Source organism: Myripristis murdjan, chromosome 19 (genome assembly GCF_902150065.1).
Source record: "Myripristis murdjan chromosome 19, fMyrMur1.1, whole genome shotgun sequence".
In the NCBI taxonomy this organism is placed as follows: domain Eukaryota; kingdom Metazoa; phylum Chordata; class Actinopteri; order Holocentriformes; family Holocentridae; genus Myripristis; species Myripristis murdjan.
In genome coordinates, this window is record NC_043998.1 from 22074920 (window position 1) to 22093014 (window position 18095).

General features: G+C 42.5%; 1 protein-coding gene across 1 annotated transcript in view; it reads left to right on the forward strand.

Annotated features, from left to right (window-relative positions):
• Positions 1–18095, forward strand: part of rab26 (RAB26, member RAS oncogene family) — a 115533-nt gene that overhangs the window by 32492 nt on the left and 64946 nt on the right. Inside the window, exon 3 of the mRNA XM_030078387.1 lies at positions 16071–16112. Coding sequence (XP_029934247.1) covers positions 16071–16112 — 42 coding nt within the window. The remainder of the gene's footprint in view (positions 1–16070; positions 16113–18095) is intronic.

The following is an 18095-nucleotide window of genomic DNA, read 5'->3' on the forward strand; positions in this document are numbered from 1 at the left end:
CCCATTACATTAGGAACACTCATTAAATATGAAGCCAAAAAAAATGATGCTAATCATTTATTTAGAGACGTTAAACATTGGCTGGGGTCAAATTGACCCCAAACATAATAGGAGGGTTAAGCTTAAATAAAGGCTTTATAATATTTCCTTCCTTGTTAATATTTCCTGGCATTTGGAGTGCCTGGATTGTTGACTTAAGTTCCCCGTTTTCCCAGTTTCCAAGAGACAACCGACACATTCTTGATCTTTGTTTGATCATATCTATATATTTTTTCCTGTACTGGTCAGCTCTGTTCATCCGTCCTGGGTGATCCGATCTCCAGCGGACAGCCGAGACAGTTCGTCGGTGTTATCACGCGCCTCGGTGTCTGATTTGCGATCGACCTCCGATCTGTCAGATTTGCTTCTTCCTTCCTTTTCTTTTCTTTTCTTTCCTTGATTCCTCAGCGCCTCACTCTTCACTTCCCTCTGTCCTTTCTGTCTGCTGACCTCTAATCCTCATCCCTGGTCCCTCAACGAAGCAGCTGAGCCCAGTCACTTTTTGGATTACAGCAAACTTAAACTTAAATATTCATATTTCACACTGCAGATGCTACGTTATGCAGCTCAGTTCGTCCCTGACTACCTCCATCGATGGCTTGAGTGATCGGATCATGATGCGTCCCTAAAGATGCATTGATCAGATGTGATTGGATCAGCCAAGATGGATATTATCTTGATAACACACTCGTATTGGCGCTCTGTCTTCTGATTTGATCCTGTTGTCGCCTCTTTCTCATCGACACAACCGGCGTATCAGCTGATGCCTTCCCGACATCGTCCGGAGATCGTTTTAACATCAGACCTCCGTAATAATCTTCAATGTTCGGCTGATTTATGATCTTAGCCCTACATTGTTCAAACGTACGTGTGCTGTTTGGATTAAAATCTGAACAGTGTTTCTTTTACTTTTTAATTGACATGTGATTTCTGGGCAGTGCAGTGCAGGAACAAAGTTAAAACCCCATTTTAACCCTGTTATCAGTTATGGCAGTGCCACACACACACACACACACACACACTTCGTTAAGTTAATGATCAACTTGTAATCAGATGTTCATGCGTGCTTGAGTTTAAACGCCTCTCATGCTTCTGTTTTCATTCCTTGACTTTGACTCGGTAACACTGGGTCTGTTGGCTTTTTATCAGCAACAAAAGTCCATTTCCTCCAGATCGCCCCTTTTGTTTGGCCAGATCACACAAGCCCCATGTTTGTATGTGTGTGTGTGTGTGTGTGTGTTGGTGTGTGTTTGGTGTCAAGGTGAGGTAACATGGTGGGTACACAGCAGCAGCTGGCCTGTAGGAATGTAATCAAGCAGCAGGATCATGATATTTCAGGTAGTGTATCCTCTTTCTCTCGCTGTTATTTATGAAAAGAAGATTTTCTCACATTACAGTTTGCAGGTAAAACAGCTGAAACAAACCAGCCCTGTAAGTGGCTATGAAGTAACATTTCAGAAAATCTTGATATAATAGATTTTTCTCCTTTGAATCAAGCCGACGTGCCACCAAGTGAAACACAAGCAAATGAAAGATCAGAAATAATATTTAGGCAAAGACAAGATTTCATTTTGTAGCATCTTTTTTTTTTTAAGAGGAAGAATGAACTAATTCTCCCGTTCAATCTGTCTCCTTTTCTTTCATTTTCCAAAACTACTCATACAACAAGTTCTCACAATGTAGCTATTCAACATTATTGAAAGTATATTAAGCTCAAAATAAAGTTTTAATTGAAAAACAGTGATTGTTACGGCCATGACAACAAACATTCGACTCCACCTTGTGACGCCACAACCCGACATTTAATTCCTGCACAAAATGAATTTTATTCGACAAAAATAAGTGCCTGAAATTAACCAGAACGAAGGGAGTCTGGAGGCAAAAGGAACGCTCAGAGCTTCCCCCTAAATTACCAGAACGGGGCTTAAACTAAACTGGGAAGCAAAGCCGTGAAAACTGAAAACAAAACAGAAAATGAGGAACAAAGTGACAAAAACACCCGGGGATGAAGAGGAGGCTGCTCGTCTGGGAGGGAGAGCTGCCGCTGCCCCAGCCTTCCTTATATAGGACAGGACCAAACCTGCAGTCAGGTGATCACACTCACCTGGGAGCAGGGGCGGATCTAGACAAATATTCATGGGGTGTCAAGAGGGTGGCATGGAGACTTTAAGGGGTGGCAGAAATATATATGCTGATTTAATACCAAACGATCACATATATCAGTATTTGCTTGGAAAACCCCCAAATGAGGATATTTTAACTCAAAAACATTCTATTATTGTGGTACATGAGTAAAGCATTGAATAGAAAACCAAAAGGTGGCATTAGAAATATTTATTTATTTATTTATCAACCCCTTAAATAGTGGGAGTGTCATCTTTTGCTGCATTTACTTGCACTCGGACATTTGAGTGTCCTAACAGCGAGTTTCCGAACAGCCAGAATTAAAAAATAAATAAATAAATTGTCTGAAATTGGGGTGGCAACTAGGGTGGCAAGGCATTTTTCTAGGGTGGCAGCTGCCCTACAACCGCCTATGCCTGGGAGAGAGAGAGAGATGGACAAAAAGAAGGAGAAGAAAACAAGGAGGGGGAGCAGTGATTCACCCCGGTGCACCAGTGAAAGTTGCACCATTTTCCAGTGGCATCAGTTACTTTAAAGAAACGTTTGTGCGGCTCCAGCAAGGTAGTTAAGGGAACAAGGTTCGCGTCCCGTCGAGGTCAAGGTGCACCGTCTGCACATCGGCCCGCGTGAGAGCAGCCATTTGTTCATATCTCCTCCCGTCGTCGTCTGATGAAATGAGACTTTCAGGAGCCCGAGTCTCCGTGCCGCTTTCACCGCCTTCGCCTTTGTCAGCGCCGCTTCCTCTGACAGAGGGGGCCGACGAGCCTCTTCATGCTACGGTGCCTTTTTGAACCCCGGGCCAGCGACGGGAAATGACTCTCTTTCTATTGCCCTTTTATTTCTCGACTTTTGATTTCAGCAACCGGCAATAGAGTGCATCCGTCAGTGTCAAAACGAGCGCCTGCGGTATTCATTTGCAGAACCGCTGCGGGTTCCTCTTTAATTTGCCTTTACCTGAGCCTTCATTACCACCTGAAAAAACTTGGCTGGCCAGCAAACCGAAATAATTAACTCTCATTAGGCTAACACTAATTAGACAAAGTGATGTGTATATATGCCAGCGAATTACAGTGTGTGTTTGGTAAAGAGTTTCCTGGCTGCCTGCTGTCACTTAGACCTCCTAATAGCACCGTCGGAGCCGGCGAGGGAAATTAACGCCAGCCGAGAGCCAAACGCTGACGCTCCTGTCTGCGTCTGCAAATTTTTTACTTCCACTGCCTCTTTGCCCGTTAACCACCCGTCATTTTGAGTTTCCTCTCTGTTTTAAATGTCTGTTTGGCTACTTAAGAGCCAGAATCCACCGGCTGCTTTGCCTAGTGGAGGAAAAATTAATAAAAGGGTTCCTGCCTCGGTAGGAATATTAACATTTTACCCTCTTGGCTTAAATGCTGCCCTTGTCTGGGCTTGGGTCATTAAATAAATCATCAGAAATAAGAGCATGAATGAGAATGTAATTTGTTGAGTGATAACTGGTGCTGAAATGGATAGTCAGTCCCCACTGAATTGGCTATAATTTTGATAACTTACTAGGTGTTTTAGTCCTACCACAGCTGTTTTCTGTCATATTGTTATAAAATTAATACTTAAGAATTGTTTTATTTGCTCATGATCTGACTAAATTAGCATTTTAAGGCCTCATTTGGGGGCTCTGGTGGCTTGTTACAGTCATTTACTTTAATTTTTGACACAAAACACAAGATGATCAATCACTTAATTGGAAAAAAAAATAAAAAAATAATCTACACATGCACCGTCAGTGAAAATATTTGCTCTAGTTGCAGCCTGACATGGCTGATGAGACTTGTCACGGTCCAGATTCACACGTTCTCTTGTGAGTCATGTCCATTTAAAGGGTTAAAGGTTTGCCACATTACAGTTAAAGGTGCATTAAGTAAAAAATGTCACCATGCGATTGCACAAAACGCAGCAGCAGTGACTCAGCTATTACAGGGCTAAGTGCTGAGGACATCTCTGGCTTTCAAAATTCAATTCCCAGCCTCTGTTTTCCTCGATATGTTGAGTTACACGGCGTGGCAGACTGGCAGGCTGAGAAAGTGCTGCTACAGACAGCTAACAACAGAGTTTTTTTTTTTTTTTGCTGGTGTCATTGTTCTGACATGTTTGAACATGGCGGTCAGCAGGGACGCCACGTCAAGAAGCTGCCAGCCTGCGCCTCACATGCATCTTCACACGCTGAATATACGCGGCGCTTTACACTGCGTTTTGTTTCAGCTGCCGTAAGGGCATTAGGTAAATGTCCGTTATGTAAAACATGATACAAAATCCCATCTGAATCAGTCGGCCTGTCAGTGGAAAAAGGAAAGTTTTTATGTTTTTTTTTGCTGAGTTTCAGGACGTCTTTGTGATTCTCTGATTGCTCTTATATGTATATTCAAAGAGGGGGCCGGTCTGCATGGCAGGATGATTGACAGATAGCTTAGAGCCGTCTGATCCTCTTGACTGCCGTTGAATATTAATGGTCATTTGTCAATAGCTCGGCATTGTTTGTCTTGGTGGTTGTGTTTGTGTGTATTACCGCGTCTGCTCAAGTGTTTCTGAGCCTGTGTGTGTGATTGTGATTGTGATTGTGCCTCAAATAATCGAGTGTCTAGTCTTGTGAGTGTGTGTGTGAACGTCTGTGGTAATTGTTGTACGTGTGCATCATCCTCAACTGTGTGTGTGCTTGTTGTGTGTGTGTGTGTGTGTGGGAGTCCTGCACTGCAGCGACAATCTGTCAAACTCCATGTAGGAATCTGTCCGTTTAGCGCTGCGCCGCTTATCACCAAGCGTACACACGTTACAAAATATGACTTTAAGAACTTTTTGTGTCGACTTTTCACATCGATTTCCGCGCCTCCCTGTCAGACCTCCTCGGTTTATTTCGAGGACAAAGGAGGAAAGAGATGTCAGGCGCGCCCGGTTACAGCAGGTTGACATTTTATTAAAAAAGTTCTGCATGTTTGGTGACTTTTAACGGCGGACTGCAGCAATCCAGAAAATCCCTCGACACGTCCCGCAAGTTTGTGGGACCGCTGATAAGGAAGGAAAGGATTAAAGGTGCCATGTGGGGAAAAAATGATCATCAATAAATCATTTCCGCATTAACTTTGGGATGTTTACTAGCCACAAACAAGACTTTTGCCAGCAATATTGGCTGCCTCACCTGGGATAACTACTGCATTTTACATGGTGTGCCACTCGGTTGGATTTAGCTTAGTTGCTTTATGACACAAAATGGGAACATTTTACCCTGAAAGCAAGACTTTTTTTCCAATTCTAATATTTTAAACGCAAAATTTCAACTTCACAGTAGCTTACTGACTACATTAGGTCTGTTTTTTCTTAATTTTCAAAATAAAACATGTAGAATGGAATCCGAGAGGGGGGCAAAAGTTACCTTTAAGACAGGAAGCTGGGGGGATTTTGAGAAATGTGGTCTTAATTTTGTAAAACACAAAATTCTGCATATAGCGACAACAAAACTGACATGCTCTCCCATACAAACAGCACACACTGAGGCCATATATGCATTCCTATGAATTCTAATAATGAAGTTATCAAGTAAAACTCAAATCAATGAAAATCAATCTAATGTTCCTTTTCTACATCCATATCATTTGTTAAATTAATACTTTTGTCAGTTTTGTTGTCAGTTTCAGGGCATCACAAGTTCCCATGAACATTTGACACTTTATATGCTAATATATTAATCAGTTATTCAATTTTAAAAAAAATTATCAGCAGTGAAAATGGTCAATCAATCATGAACTGGACTGTTTTGACTCATGTCATATTGTGCGAGTTGGATTGAGCTCAAGAGGCTTTCAGGTCAGACCGCAGCGAGACGTCTCAGAACCTGAAGGCTCCGATGATGAAGCGCTTTGCGCCGCAGAACTACAAGCTGCTGCTCGCACTTCCACTGTGCGTTGTGACGGAGCGGACAGCCTGTCATCGTGAGTCACAGGATGACCCTCGGAGGCTGTGGCTGTCCTGCATAACGGCAAGAGACTCCTGATGATGTCTGCTTGCTGCTTAACAATGAGAGGGAGAGGAGAGTGAGAGATTTACAGAGAGAGAGAGAGAGAGAGAGAGAGAGAGAGGCGCTGTGGTAATCACACAGCAGAGTAAATTGATGTTTTGCATCTCAAAAGTTCCCTACTTTCTCCTCTCCCAAACCAGAATTTGATCACTGTGGTTACAGAGCGGCATCGGCAGACCTCATTACACTTAAAGATCGAACGAGGAAGAGAGAGAGAGGAAGAAAAAGAGAGAGAGAGAGAGAGAGAGAGAGAGAGAGAGGAGGTAGAGGCCAGATTGAGATGAAAAGAGTTAAGATAGGAGGGGAGATGAGATGGAATTGCAGTCTCGGGTATCAGAAAATCATTACCGGTGCGGCCATGCAGATTATTGCTCACTTGCCAGTACGTAACAGAGTCAGGAGAGAGTGTGTGTGTGTGTGTGTGTGTGTGTATATATGTCTGTCCTTGTGAGTTTAAGTTTGGAAACTTGGGAGTGAGGACATCTTTGTCCTAATAATCGAAGATCTGAGAAGGGACTATAGATTGGGCTCTGTTAGTCTGTCCCCTGTGATTTCTGCGCCTCTGCTGGATTAAATCTGGTGGATTTGATAGATTTTGACGCTGTCATCCTGCATTTTGAACATCAACCTGATTGGTCCACCACAGCGCCACCACCAGGCCAACAGGGCCCTGAGCGCCATGCTCAACATCTCACTGGTGGGTCAAATCTGATGAGCCTTTGAGGAATGGCGCATCTTTTATGTGCAAAATGAAACTGCTTGGTCCAGTGCAGCGCCACCAACTGGCCAAAAAAAAAAAAACCCCAAGCGTCAGACACCAAAAAAAAACAAGAGGCAATTTTGACCAATCCTCACTTCTTCATGTGTTAGTTTAGGATTACTCTTGGTTAGTCTTTATGATTGGAGGATAAGTGAAAGAAAACAGTTGCGGGTTGTTTGTATTTTATTAAATGAATCAGACTCAAGGACAAGGACGGGCTTTCCAGGAGGAAACGTCTCTGAGGAACATTTTGCTGGAGGCGATGGCTGCAGTCGCTTTTCCAGTTTCATCTTCTTTGTGGTTTGCAGGCAGGACATAGACGACCAAAACAAGAGGATTGCTTTTTTGGTGATGTCGTCTGGCCGGGACACGCTTTACGTCATGCTTGGTGAATTTAATGACCTTTTGGCAGACATGCAAGTGCATCCTTTTCAGATTTCAGATTTCAAAATATTTCTAAGCATAGTCTCGGTACCCCAAGCAAGCAAGTCTGGCTGTTTGCACAATTTACATCTTTGTTGAAGTTTTCCATCGTAAGCAAGTCATCACGAGCCTGCCGTCGTGACCTTGTCAGTTTTTGTTGGGGCTCGGTTGAAGCACAGCACATAAAGAGTGGAAATTATGAAGTGGAATGCAGATTTTCACAGAATCAAAGGGAGGGTGAAAGGGACGGTCCAGCCGGTTGAGGTCAGTCTTCCCAGTTTAGTTTAGGATTATCTTTCCCTCAAATGCGAGTGAGAAACATCAGTTTGACTGCATTAAGACGCCAAAGTTGTACAGTAATCGCCAGCGGGGAATTCATAAATATTGATGATACCCAAGTTTTCATGCTGTGACGTTTAATGACCCAGTAGCAGAGTCTGTGCTCTTTGTTCTGCTGCTGAAACAGAGAGCGGCTCTTTGATATTTGGCTCTTTGTTGCTGTGTGAACCAGCACTCAAACGCCAGTCAAGTCAGAAGCTCCTTCTTCTCATTTCGGATGTACCAGCCTCCGACATGCATGTGAAAGCATCATTAGTGCTGTGTTTGATTTCTCTTTGGGACTGAGATTACAATTAAGATTGGGTTTAGGTTTGGGTAAGGGTTTTGATTAGACATTTAGAGGTCAGGGTTAAAGTTTGGGGTCAAAGTGTTGTGGGGAAGTTCCCCTAATTGAAGTAAAAGTTGAAATTCTGCAGCCACAATCCTAGAACACCAGCAGCTGCAACTCCTGCCTTGAATATCTGCATTTCAGTTCACATATGGTGATGTTTTTATGCATTAGAGGATAATAATTGGGTTCAGACACTGATTGAACTGTCATGAAGAAAAAAAAAAAAAAAAAAAAAAGCCGGCCAACGCTGCCGCCTCTCCCCGGCTGTGTGTGTTTAATGCATTGTAAGTTGATGTAATTTCTTGACAATTAATTTCTCCAAGTTTAAGGAGGAAATACAAGTGTGTGTGTGTGTGTGCACAGGTGTGTGCTTCACATGCAAGCGAGACGGCCAACTTCTGTTTGTTTTTCCTGGCCGGCAGTGTAGTTAATATTTTATATTCAGTGTCGAGCGGCCCGTGCAGATTCCTGTAGCATTACCACCCATCACTGCTGGTTAACTGTTGATTTTGTTTTACCGGTGAATTATGGCGACAACAGCCTGTTCACACACCGGGATGCATCGTGTGTTTACATGCATGCACGACCCTATAAACCTTATAGTAGACAATATAGTGCAAGAGTGTTTTTGGAAAATGCAATGGTCATAAAATACACAAAAACAGAGAGAAAATAAATCAGTTTTATTCTGATAGATTGTTTTAGTCGTGTACTCTGTCAGCTATAAACACCAAATATTTGCTCATTCCAGCTTCACCAAAGATAAGATGATACTTTTCTCCATTCATATCATAAAATTAATATTTTGGAGTTTTTGGCTGCTGGTCAAACGAATGGATTGGATTTTTCACTTCTCATGTTTGTTCATTTGTCATTATCAGTGACACTTTAGAAGTACAAATAGATTTTTTTTTCCCCTCAGTTAATCAAAAAAATAATAAACAGATTGAACAATGAAAATAATCTTCACCCGCAGCTCTAGTTGGAACCCAAACCTGATTTTTCTGACATGACGAGCCGGTTAAATAATTCATGAAATCGGTTTCTTCCCCCCGAGCTGTGCCGGCATCACCGCGAGACTTGGCCGGATGATTTGTCCCCGGCTGCGGGGCCGGAGCTCGCCGCGTCACGTTGCAAAGCGCTGTTTGTTTTCCAGAGGCTGCCCCCGGCCCGCTGCAGGCGTACACGCTGTACGCTGTAATAAAAATGGAGCAAATGAGGTGGCGGGGACGTCGGGTGTTTTCACATTTGTGAGGTAAAGCAGCCACAGCTGACCGTTGCCCATGTAATATGGATGAAATGCATTAGGAATGAGGAGGAGGAGGAGGATGTTGTTGTTGGACCAAGCGCTTCACAAGTCATTAAAGCCTCTGGATCTAATTGCGTGTGTGTGTGTGTATGTTTATATGCCTTTTAATATATTAGACTGACACAGCTACCTGTACGCCCTCGGGCTCTGCCTCTTCCACATCAAGCTTCCCTCTCATTTTTCGGAGAGGTCTTGTTTTTCAGCTCGTCTGTGTGACCTGGCAGGCTGCCCCGCCGCGTTTTGTCGTGTTTGTGAGAGTGTGGAGGCGCCGCCGCAAAGAAAAAAAAGCCTTTTTTTTTTTGTTTCATCTGCAGGTGAAAAGCAATCATAACTTCAATTTCTTCGCCGTGAAGACTCAGGGAACAGATCAGGTGTAGCTTCTGCTGCCAACTCCCTTCCTGTTTTCTCTCCCAGCTAGAATTAATTGTCCTTTAGTTTTTTTTTTTTTTTTTTTTTTTTGTCTGGGATTTTGATGCAGTTCTCAGACAAACTATCATTTTTGGTGTGACTGGATGTCTTTTTTTTTTTTTTTTTTTTTTTTTTACTTTATTTTTGTCTGTATTTTCCCCTTTCGCCTTTTTGCCGTTGGCTGCTCCCCACATCCACTCAAAGCAAAAGGCTTAATTGGAGCTGTCAGCTGCTTTTACTCGCAGAGAGTGTTTGGAAAGCAGTGCCGCTTCATTTTTCATTTTCGTTTATTTTTCTGTTTTGCTTCCAAGGCTGTGGGAACGCATGGTTTAGGCTTTGGTAAACCCGAATTAAAAGAGCCAGACCATTTTGTTTATTTAATCCCATTTCCCTGTCTGCCAGCTTTACTTTGGCTTCATTTGTTTTTGAGTTATTTTGCTTCGACCTTCTCTCCGCAGATGGAGCGTTAACAGTATTGTTCTTGTCTGCTCTCACAAGTCTGTCTCCTTCACAGATGTTTACCGTAAAGTTTTCTGTTTTTCTTAATCGTCATAGTTTTTGTGTCATTTTTCTAGGCTTTCAAGGCGCTTTGAATAGCCGTGTTTGTGAAATGTGCCACGTAGCAAATAAACCTGACACGACACAACACATTGCAACAGTTTCAGCATCAATACAGGCGTGTTAAGAAGCTGATACTCAATATGATACTGCTACAGTCTGTGGTGAACATCTTACACTGTAGGGGAGAGTGGGGTAAGTAGTGCCAATTTTTACTTAAAGTGCCTTTAAAGCGAGGGGATTACAGTAATGCCTCCAACCAAAATATGCACATATAGTTTAGGATGTTGTGCATCCCTGGGAACAATCACTTTGGATCTTATATAAACTGTTTGAGAAATATAGCTTTTGAAAAAAAAGTGGTTTTGTGGCACAACTTTCCCCCAGTGTGTGGTAAATTGTGCCATTAGAGAGAATACACTGGGGTAAATTGTGCCATTGATAACTGAAGTAAAACAGATCATTTTAATCTCACAAATGATAATGCTATATAAAAGCAAAACAAATTCAATACAAAATTATTTATTTAACATTTATTTATTATTTTAACAAGATCACAGGCCACTTTTCTATAACGAGGCCGAGCGCCACATGAACACATACCCAAAACAAAATAAAAATTCAAAAATGAGCACCTGAAAATCATCTTCATCTGAATCTGAATAGTTTTAGTGATCAAAGGTAAGAAGACAATGTACAATAACAATAAAATACAATAAAGTAATATATAGTATATAATCACAAGTTGTGCCACTGTCACAACTTACCCCAGGCCCTTTGGCACAAATTACCCCGAGCCCACCATTTTGAAAAAAATGCCTCCCCCAGCTGTTTTGAGCTAACATCATGCTAACTGTATAGACTCATGGTGTAGCTTACTAAAGTACTAAAACCTGTGTGAACTGTTTTCAAAGTTTTCTATAATTGTTCAAACACAGCAATCAAAAAACCTTGATCATAGAAATTTTACTTTGGAGAGCAAAAAATTGTTTTTTGAATTTAAATGTGCTTTCCTCTCAAGCCATGTGTCTCCCTTCTTTGCAGGATGAGTGAAATGGATGCCTCTTCAAAAATATGTGGTCACATGACCAACTTCTTCTATGGTTTTCTAGATAACAGGGGTGGCACTACTTGCCACTTGGCACAAATTACCCCACTCTCCCCTATATGGACACACACTGGTCAGTTTAAAAGTGTTGTGCAGATGCTGGACCAGTTTTTTCTTCATCACATGGAGACTGAAACAGAGCGGCTGAAAGGGAAACAAGATAAGCTGTCCTGCTCTACGAGACGTTATCCCAGATGTCCACCGGACACGGCCGCTTCACATTCTGTTCTCCCTGCGGCTACAATGTCCACCGAGCACGTGTGTGAAGCAGCACATCTGTGTGAAAATAGCCTTTTTTATGCATTCACAGGTGAATTCCACACTTTGGAGACTTGAGCTGCTGTAGAAAAATAAATCCGGTGTGTATCTTTAGTGGAGTGGAGCAGTGAGCCACGTCTGAGAGGCGAGACACGTCTGGACACTGAAACGTTGAATTCACGTCCGACCGATACTGGAATTTTTGTGGCCAATACCAACATTAGGGAGTAAAATTTCAATATTGCTCTTTCAACTCAAATATACATGCACATTTTTTTGCAATGATCCCTCATATGTGATTGCAACAAACATATAATGGGAACAGGATAAAGTTTATTGTCCAAAATGACGATGCACTGATGTCCAATGAATGTCACTGGGAATTTAATTATTAATAACTAAATTTAAAACACACACACACACAAATACAGTTGTTAGAAGAAATGGAAGAGAAGAAATGTATTTCTAAATTGCCCCCAGCATCTCTTTCTGCATTATGTTCTGTGAGAAAAGGTCTCAAGGCCCAAGTGAGGCATTCATACACTACATGTGGGAGATTTTTTTTTTTGGAGAATCATCAAGTGTTTTATATCCTTGGATTCTGCACAACCTAAGCTAAAATACAGTGAGCTTCAGTAAACCGTAGTAACGAGCTTTAATTTGCAGCTGCAGCTTATTCCTGTGTGCATCGTACTTGAAAAAACAGAATTACACCTTAAAACGACAAAATAGCCCCAGAAACACAAAGTAGGTCACCGGTCGGGTTTTAAACAATGTTCATTTAGTATGGAAATGAGCTTTTATGTAAGGACTCGATCATTATGGTGTAATGAGATCTCAGGTGATTCCAGCCGCTGTTTACTCTTCATTAGCAGCAAAACCTGTTTGCCACTGGACTGTGGCCAACATGTTTCCCCTCATCGAGTTTTCCCTGCTCCTCCACGTCTCACCGCCTCGGCCCTGAAAAGTTCACAGTCAGCGGCGCGGTCGGTCAGCACCTTAGCAGTCGAACATAAAATCGCTGCGGCCGCGGCTTCTGTTCTGCCGTGTGAAAACTCCCACGGCGGCAGTGTGGCCGCGAGCCCGCAGACTTCAGCTCAGTTTCTGGACGGCAGACTCAAACTTCTTTCCGCTTGCCGCTCGGCGCGCTCACACCAGCTGGACGCCCTCCAGCCCCACTGCACAGTCCGCTCAGTTCCCTCTGGCTGTATCTCTGAGAAACACATTAGGCCCCATCGCAGATATTCCCGCCGGGTCCCGACCGAAGCAGAGAGCTCATCCATCTCTTACGCCGGCAATCTCACGTTCCCCATACTGATTGACTGAAGATAGGGTTAAATTTCCCCTTTCTCTCTCTCTTTCTCTCTGTCTCACTTTCATCCCTGCTCTCCTCCCCAGAGACGGACTGCATATTTCCTTAATCTATTTGTGAGGTCAGAAAAGCAATAAAAGGAAAAAAAAAAAGCGAGAAATGAGAAAGAAAGTAGTACAAAGTGTATTTAAGCACGGTTTGAATGCTGAGAGAAGCAGGAAAAATGTGCTGCATGTGGCGCCCGGCAGTTTGATGCAGTTTTTGAAAAAGAAACTCCTGCAACCAATCCTCTGTTCTCATGAAAAGATTTTGGAAAATACTGAGAAGGTAATTGTGTGTGTGCATGTGTGTGAAAGAGCTCATGCGTATTTGTGCATGAACATGAACATTAACAGGCTGCAGATGCATTCAAGGTGCAGGTAAATGATGCAACTGCCTGAAACAAGGATTGTCGTCGTTCCAAAGGAAGTGTGTTTGTCTCTGTGTGTGTGTGTGTGGATGTGTGCCTGCATTGGGCTGAGAACATTGTGATGATGAAAGAGAGCCTCACAGCAGAGATCACACACCTTATTACACAAAAAGCCATAATGCCATAATACATCAGCCTCCCAACGCAGCGCTGGACTCACTTCACAAACTCCGTTTCCTTTTTTGAAAAACAACATCCGCCCGAGCCGGGCGCCGCGACTCCAGCAGCGCCGTCGTTTCAAACGCTTACCTTGATAAATGAACAATAATCCGTTTCATGCTTTTTTTTTTATGTGACTCTAATAAAGCGTGTTTGTTTTCCAGTGAAGGAATGCATATCTTCATTACCTAAGAAAGGAATTCATAGAAATAGATCAACTATTCCTCGCTGTAGTGATTTTTAACATTCTGCACAACACACATTTAAGATAAACACAAAAATTGGATTATTTATCCGATATTGAATATTTATCGGATGCAAACCAACATCCCCTGTACACCTGGAATTAACATGCATCTCGTATCCAGATTGTATCTAGACAGGATTTAGGTGGATTACATTTACTCCTGGTATTAATATTCATCCCCGGTGTCTGCAGTGACATCAGTTTGCGGTTCATGTTTGTCTTTCTGTCTGTGGGTTTGTTGGATGTGGACCGGAGGCGCAGCTGCGTTTCTGTTCTGTGCTCTCGTCCCCGTCCGCCTCCACACGTGGTTTGGGATCGGATCAAAACCTGTCCTTAGTGTGTCAAAACTGAACAAAAATGAGAACCCAAACGCACGAGTTCAACTAAAGTAATTTAATAACAAGGAAAAAGTAGCAACACAAAACTCAATACAAAGTAACAACTGAAATTCACTATAACAAAGTAGCAACCAAAATCACTCTTAACGAGGAATACAAACAAAGGCAGGACAAAGTATCAAAAGAACCAGAAAGCAAAACTATGACAAAACAAAGGAGCAACGAAACCTAAAACTTAACTATGGTGAGCAAAGTAACAAAGAAATACAGAACCTGACGTGACATGACTTGATTTGACTTGACGAAAGAACGTGGACATGACCAAACAAGACAAAGCAGGACGAACTCGCCCAGGACAAAGGGAAACATGGACTATATATACACACACAAGGTAATGGGGAACAGGTGGAAACAATCAGGGCGTGGCAGACAATCAGACTAGTGGGAAACACAAGGGGAAGGGCAAGTGACCTGACACAAGAGGAGAGTGGGATATCAAAATAAAACAGGAAGTCACGAGACAAGACATAAGAACAAAACTTAAAATAACACATAATTTCTAGGACATGACACAGTGCATCTTGGTGCATTTACGCTTTTTATGCCAAGTGCTTTCTGATTTCTGTCCAGTCATCTGAGGTGCACGTTAATAACAGGTGTAAAATTAGTCTAAATGTCTCACTAATTTAATCTTAAATTTGTCAGATTTGCATCACGTTAGGGGCCATGGTGGCTCACCTGGTAGAGCACGTACCAAGACCTGACCGCAGCATCGTGGGTTTGAATCTGAGCCGAGGACTGTTGTTGCATATCATCCCCTCTCTTTCTCCTGCCTTTCTGTACTCGTCTCTCGTCTCTCTGTACTGTCATTATCAAATAAAGACAAAATGACGTGGGGAAAAAAATTGCATTACGTTAGAGAGCGTCCCCTGACAATGCACAGACCAACTGCGCTGCACTCAGACAGCCTCCTGCTGTGAAAACAAAAATAAAACTTTTTCTACAAATTGCTCCAAACTCTGTTAGTAAATGTATTTGTTAACAGAAACTTGGAACTTTTTTCTAATTTAATGCAGCGGTTCTCACTCTGGGGTCCAGGGACCTCTATGGTTAATATTTTAATTTCACTGTTGACCAGAAGTCAGCCCAGTGAGAGAACGTGTAAGACTGACCACTCTGTTCATAGTTTTCACTTTTCACCGTTAATCTGCCAGTTTACAGTGCAGATTATTATGGAATAACTCATTTTTTTTTATCAGATGAGGATCTCTGAGACTACATCTTGCACAGGTGTTTGGCCCGATGTGTATAAATGTGGGATTCCTTGACACCAAAAAGGTTGAGAACCACTGTTTTAATGTGAAAAACCATCTGACACAGAGAAAGTTAGAGCAGGAATTTGCATATTGATCCACCTGAGGGGACATAAGGACTGCTAATTAATCTGTAATCTGTAGTGCTTTCATCAGGTCAAGTGGTCATGCATCTGCTTTATTTCGAGTGAATGAAGGCTGCAGAGCCTGAGGTGATGGATGTAGCATCGTTTTTTTAACAGGATGTTTCATAAACACATGATTGAAAGTGTGTATCGACCGACCTGAGCTCAGTGAAATCAGTGTGAAGGTTTAAATGTTGCTTTTTAGTCATTTCGGTTACCCGCCCCGCCCTGCTGCACGCATGCCACCTCGTTTAGTCTTCATATTGTTTGAGGCGTCTCGTCTCGTCCACTTGGGTCATGCATTCATCACGTTTTGCTGCAGCTTTACCCTTTCCACACACACACGCGCTATCGATTGCACTTACCTGCAATCACCTTGAGTGTGTAATCTCTTTTCCTTTTGTTTTGCAGAATAAAGTTTTGAACATTGACGCGCTGAAGGTGAAACTGCAGGTAAGCACAACATCCGTCAGTCTCCCTCCGTCTCTCAGTCTGTTTCTATTTAAAGCTCGCCTGTCTGCTTCCATTTCAGTTAACGCGTGTGTGTGTGTGTGTGAGAGTGTGTGTGTGCCTGTGTTCTTTCCAATAACAAATCACCAGCAACTGTTTCCCATGGCGTAAATACCCAACATACATCTTCATCGCTGTCTGAGGGGAGGGGGTGGGAGAGCTCAAATGACGATTTAATGAGGCCTTCGTTAATCTCTATCAGTCAATTAGCCCGCTGCTCTGCCAGACTGAGCACACAAGAGGGAATCGCAGATTTTCCATCAGATTATCAAGCCTGGAAGTTATCAGCGAGACACACCGACACACGGTGGATCTTCATCGTTCAACAGTTTCAAAACACAGCCGAAGATCCCGTCTGATTAAGGGGTTTTATTTTTTTATGCCTCTCAGTAACACAACACACACACACATACACACACACACACACACACACTTGCTCTTTTTCTTCATCTGTCTCTGCCTCTTTGGATCAAGCTGCTCCCATCCATCCATCCGTCTGTAAAATGGGAAGTTTCAGGCGTTTTCCCAGACGCCGCCGGGCTCATTTTGATGAACGTCTCAGGAAATTTTGAGGAAATTACCCCAATTGGCCTGATGGGGGCGCTACAATTAAACGTCAAAATTTCAAATTTTGCAAGGCTCTAAACCCGTTATTTAGGGATTTAGCATTGCGCAAGAGGCGTTCCCCCGTAAAAGTTGCTATCTTGTGCACCTCCCGCTATCCGCAAAACACCTCCGCTACCTGCTATATTATGAATAGGCGTGTTTTGGGCGTTACGCCAGTTAAACCAATCAGTGTGCCAGGTGCCATTGCCTTTAAGGGCAGGATGCGCTATCCTAAATCCTAAATCCTAAACCCGCGATGGAGAGAGGGAGGTAGATTTTCTCAGGCGTTCAGCTGAGGCTAAAGCAAGGTGGCTTTATATAATAATAATAATAATAATAATACATTTTATTTGTTGTGGCACCTTTAATGGCACTCAAGGTCGCCTTACAGTAAAAATAAATACAGAATACAGCAATGACAGAAAAAAACACAGCATAAAAACATCACAGACAACACAGCATAAGAAAACATCATAGAAAATAGCATAAAAAGAAAACATCATAGAAAAATACTTAATTAGACATTGTGACACCCACCCCACAATATAAACTACAACAACTATTGATTCACACTTGCAGACCCATGTTTGATCACTACCACTGATAATGAAGGATTCAATAATGGAAGTCACCTGTTGGTCATGTCTTTTACATTATAAAAAGAAATATATATACATATTATATATTATATTATAGGCGAGTTAATTCGGGAGGTGGAGCCACATGTGTCCAAGTGGACGTGTCACAAGGTTGTACTGATTGACACACCACACACACACAAGAGGCAGAGGTGGAACTATGTGTAAACTAATTTATTGACAAGGTAGATTGGGCAAATAAAATATTAAAAATAAAAATATAGCACAGCTGCTGGCTTATGACAAAACAATAAAACGTGCTGGTGATAGTGTCCAATTAAAACAGTCTTTCCTCTAAACAGTCTATATGAGTAATGTACTCAGTCCATTCCAGCGGCGTCAACCACCCGCTATCCGCTTTCCCTAAAGTGTGTGCGCAAGATAGCAACTTTAGGAATAGCGCATGAAACACGCCCAGGGACACACCTCCAGGTGCAAATGACGGAGTTGGCATAATGGATAGCGGGTAGCGTGGGCACAAGATACCGTTTAGGGATAGCGGAAGTTCCTAAATCCGCAATTTGCGGGTAGCGGGTAGTGGCAGTGGGTAGCGGGTGGCACAAGATAGGGCCCTGTATGTTCGACTACTTTTTTTGGATGAAACTTGGAGGAATGAAGCGTCTTTTCTAGTGGTGTCAAGAGATTAAAAAAATTGAGAGATTAATTAATTATGATCTGTAAT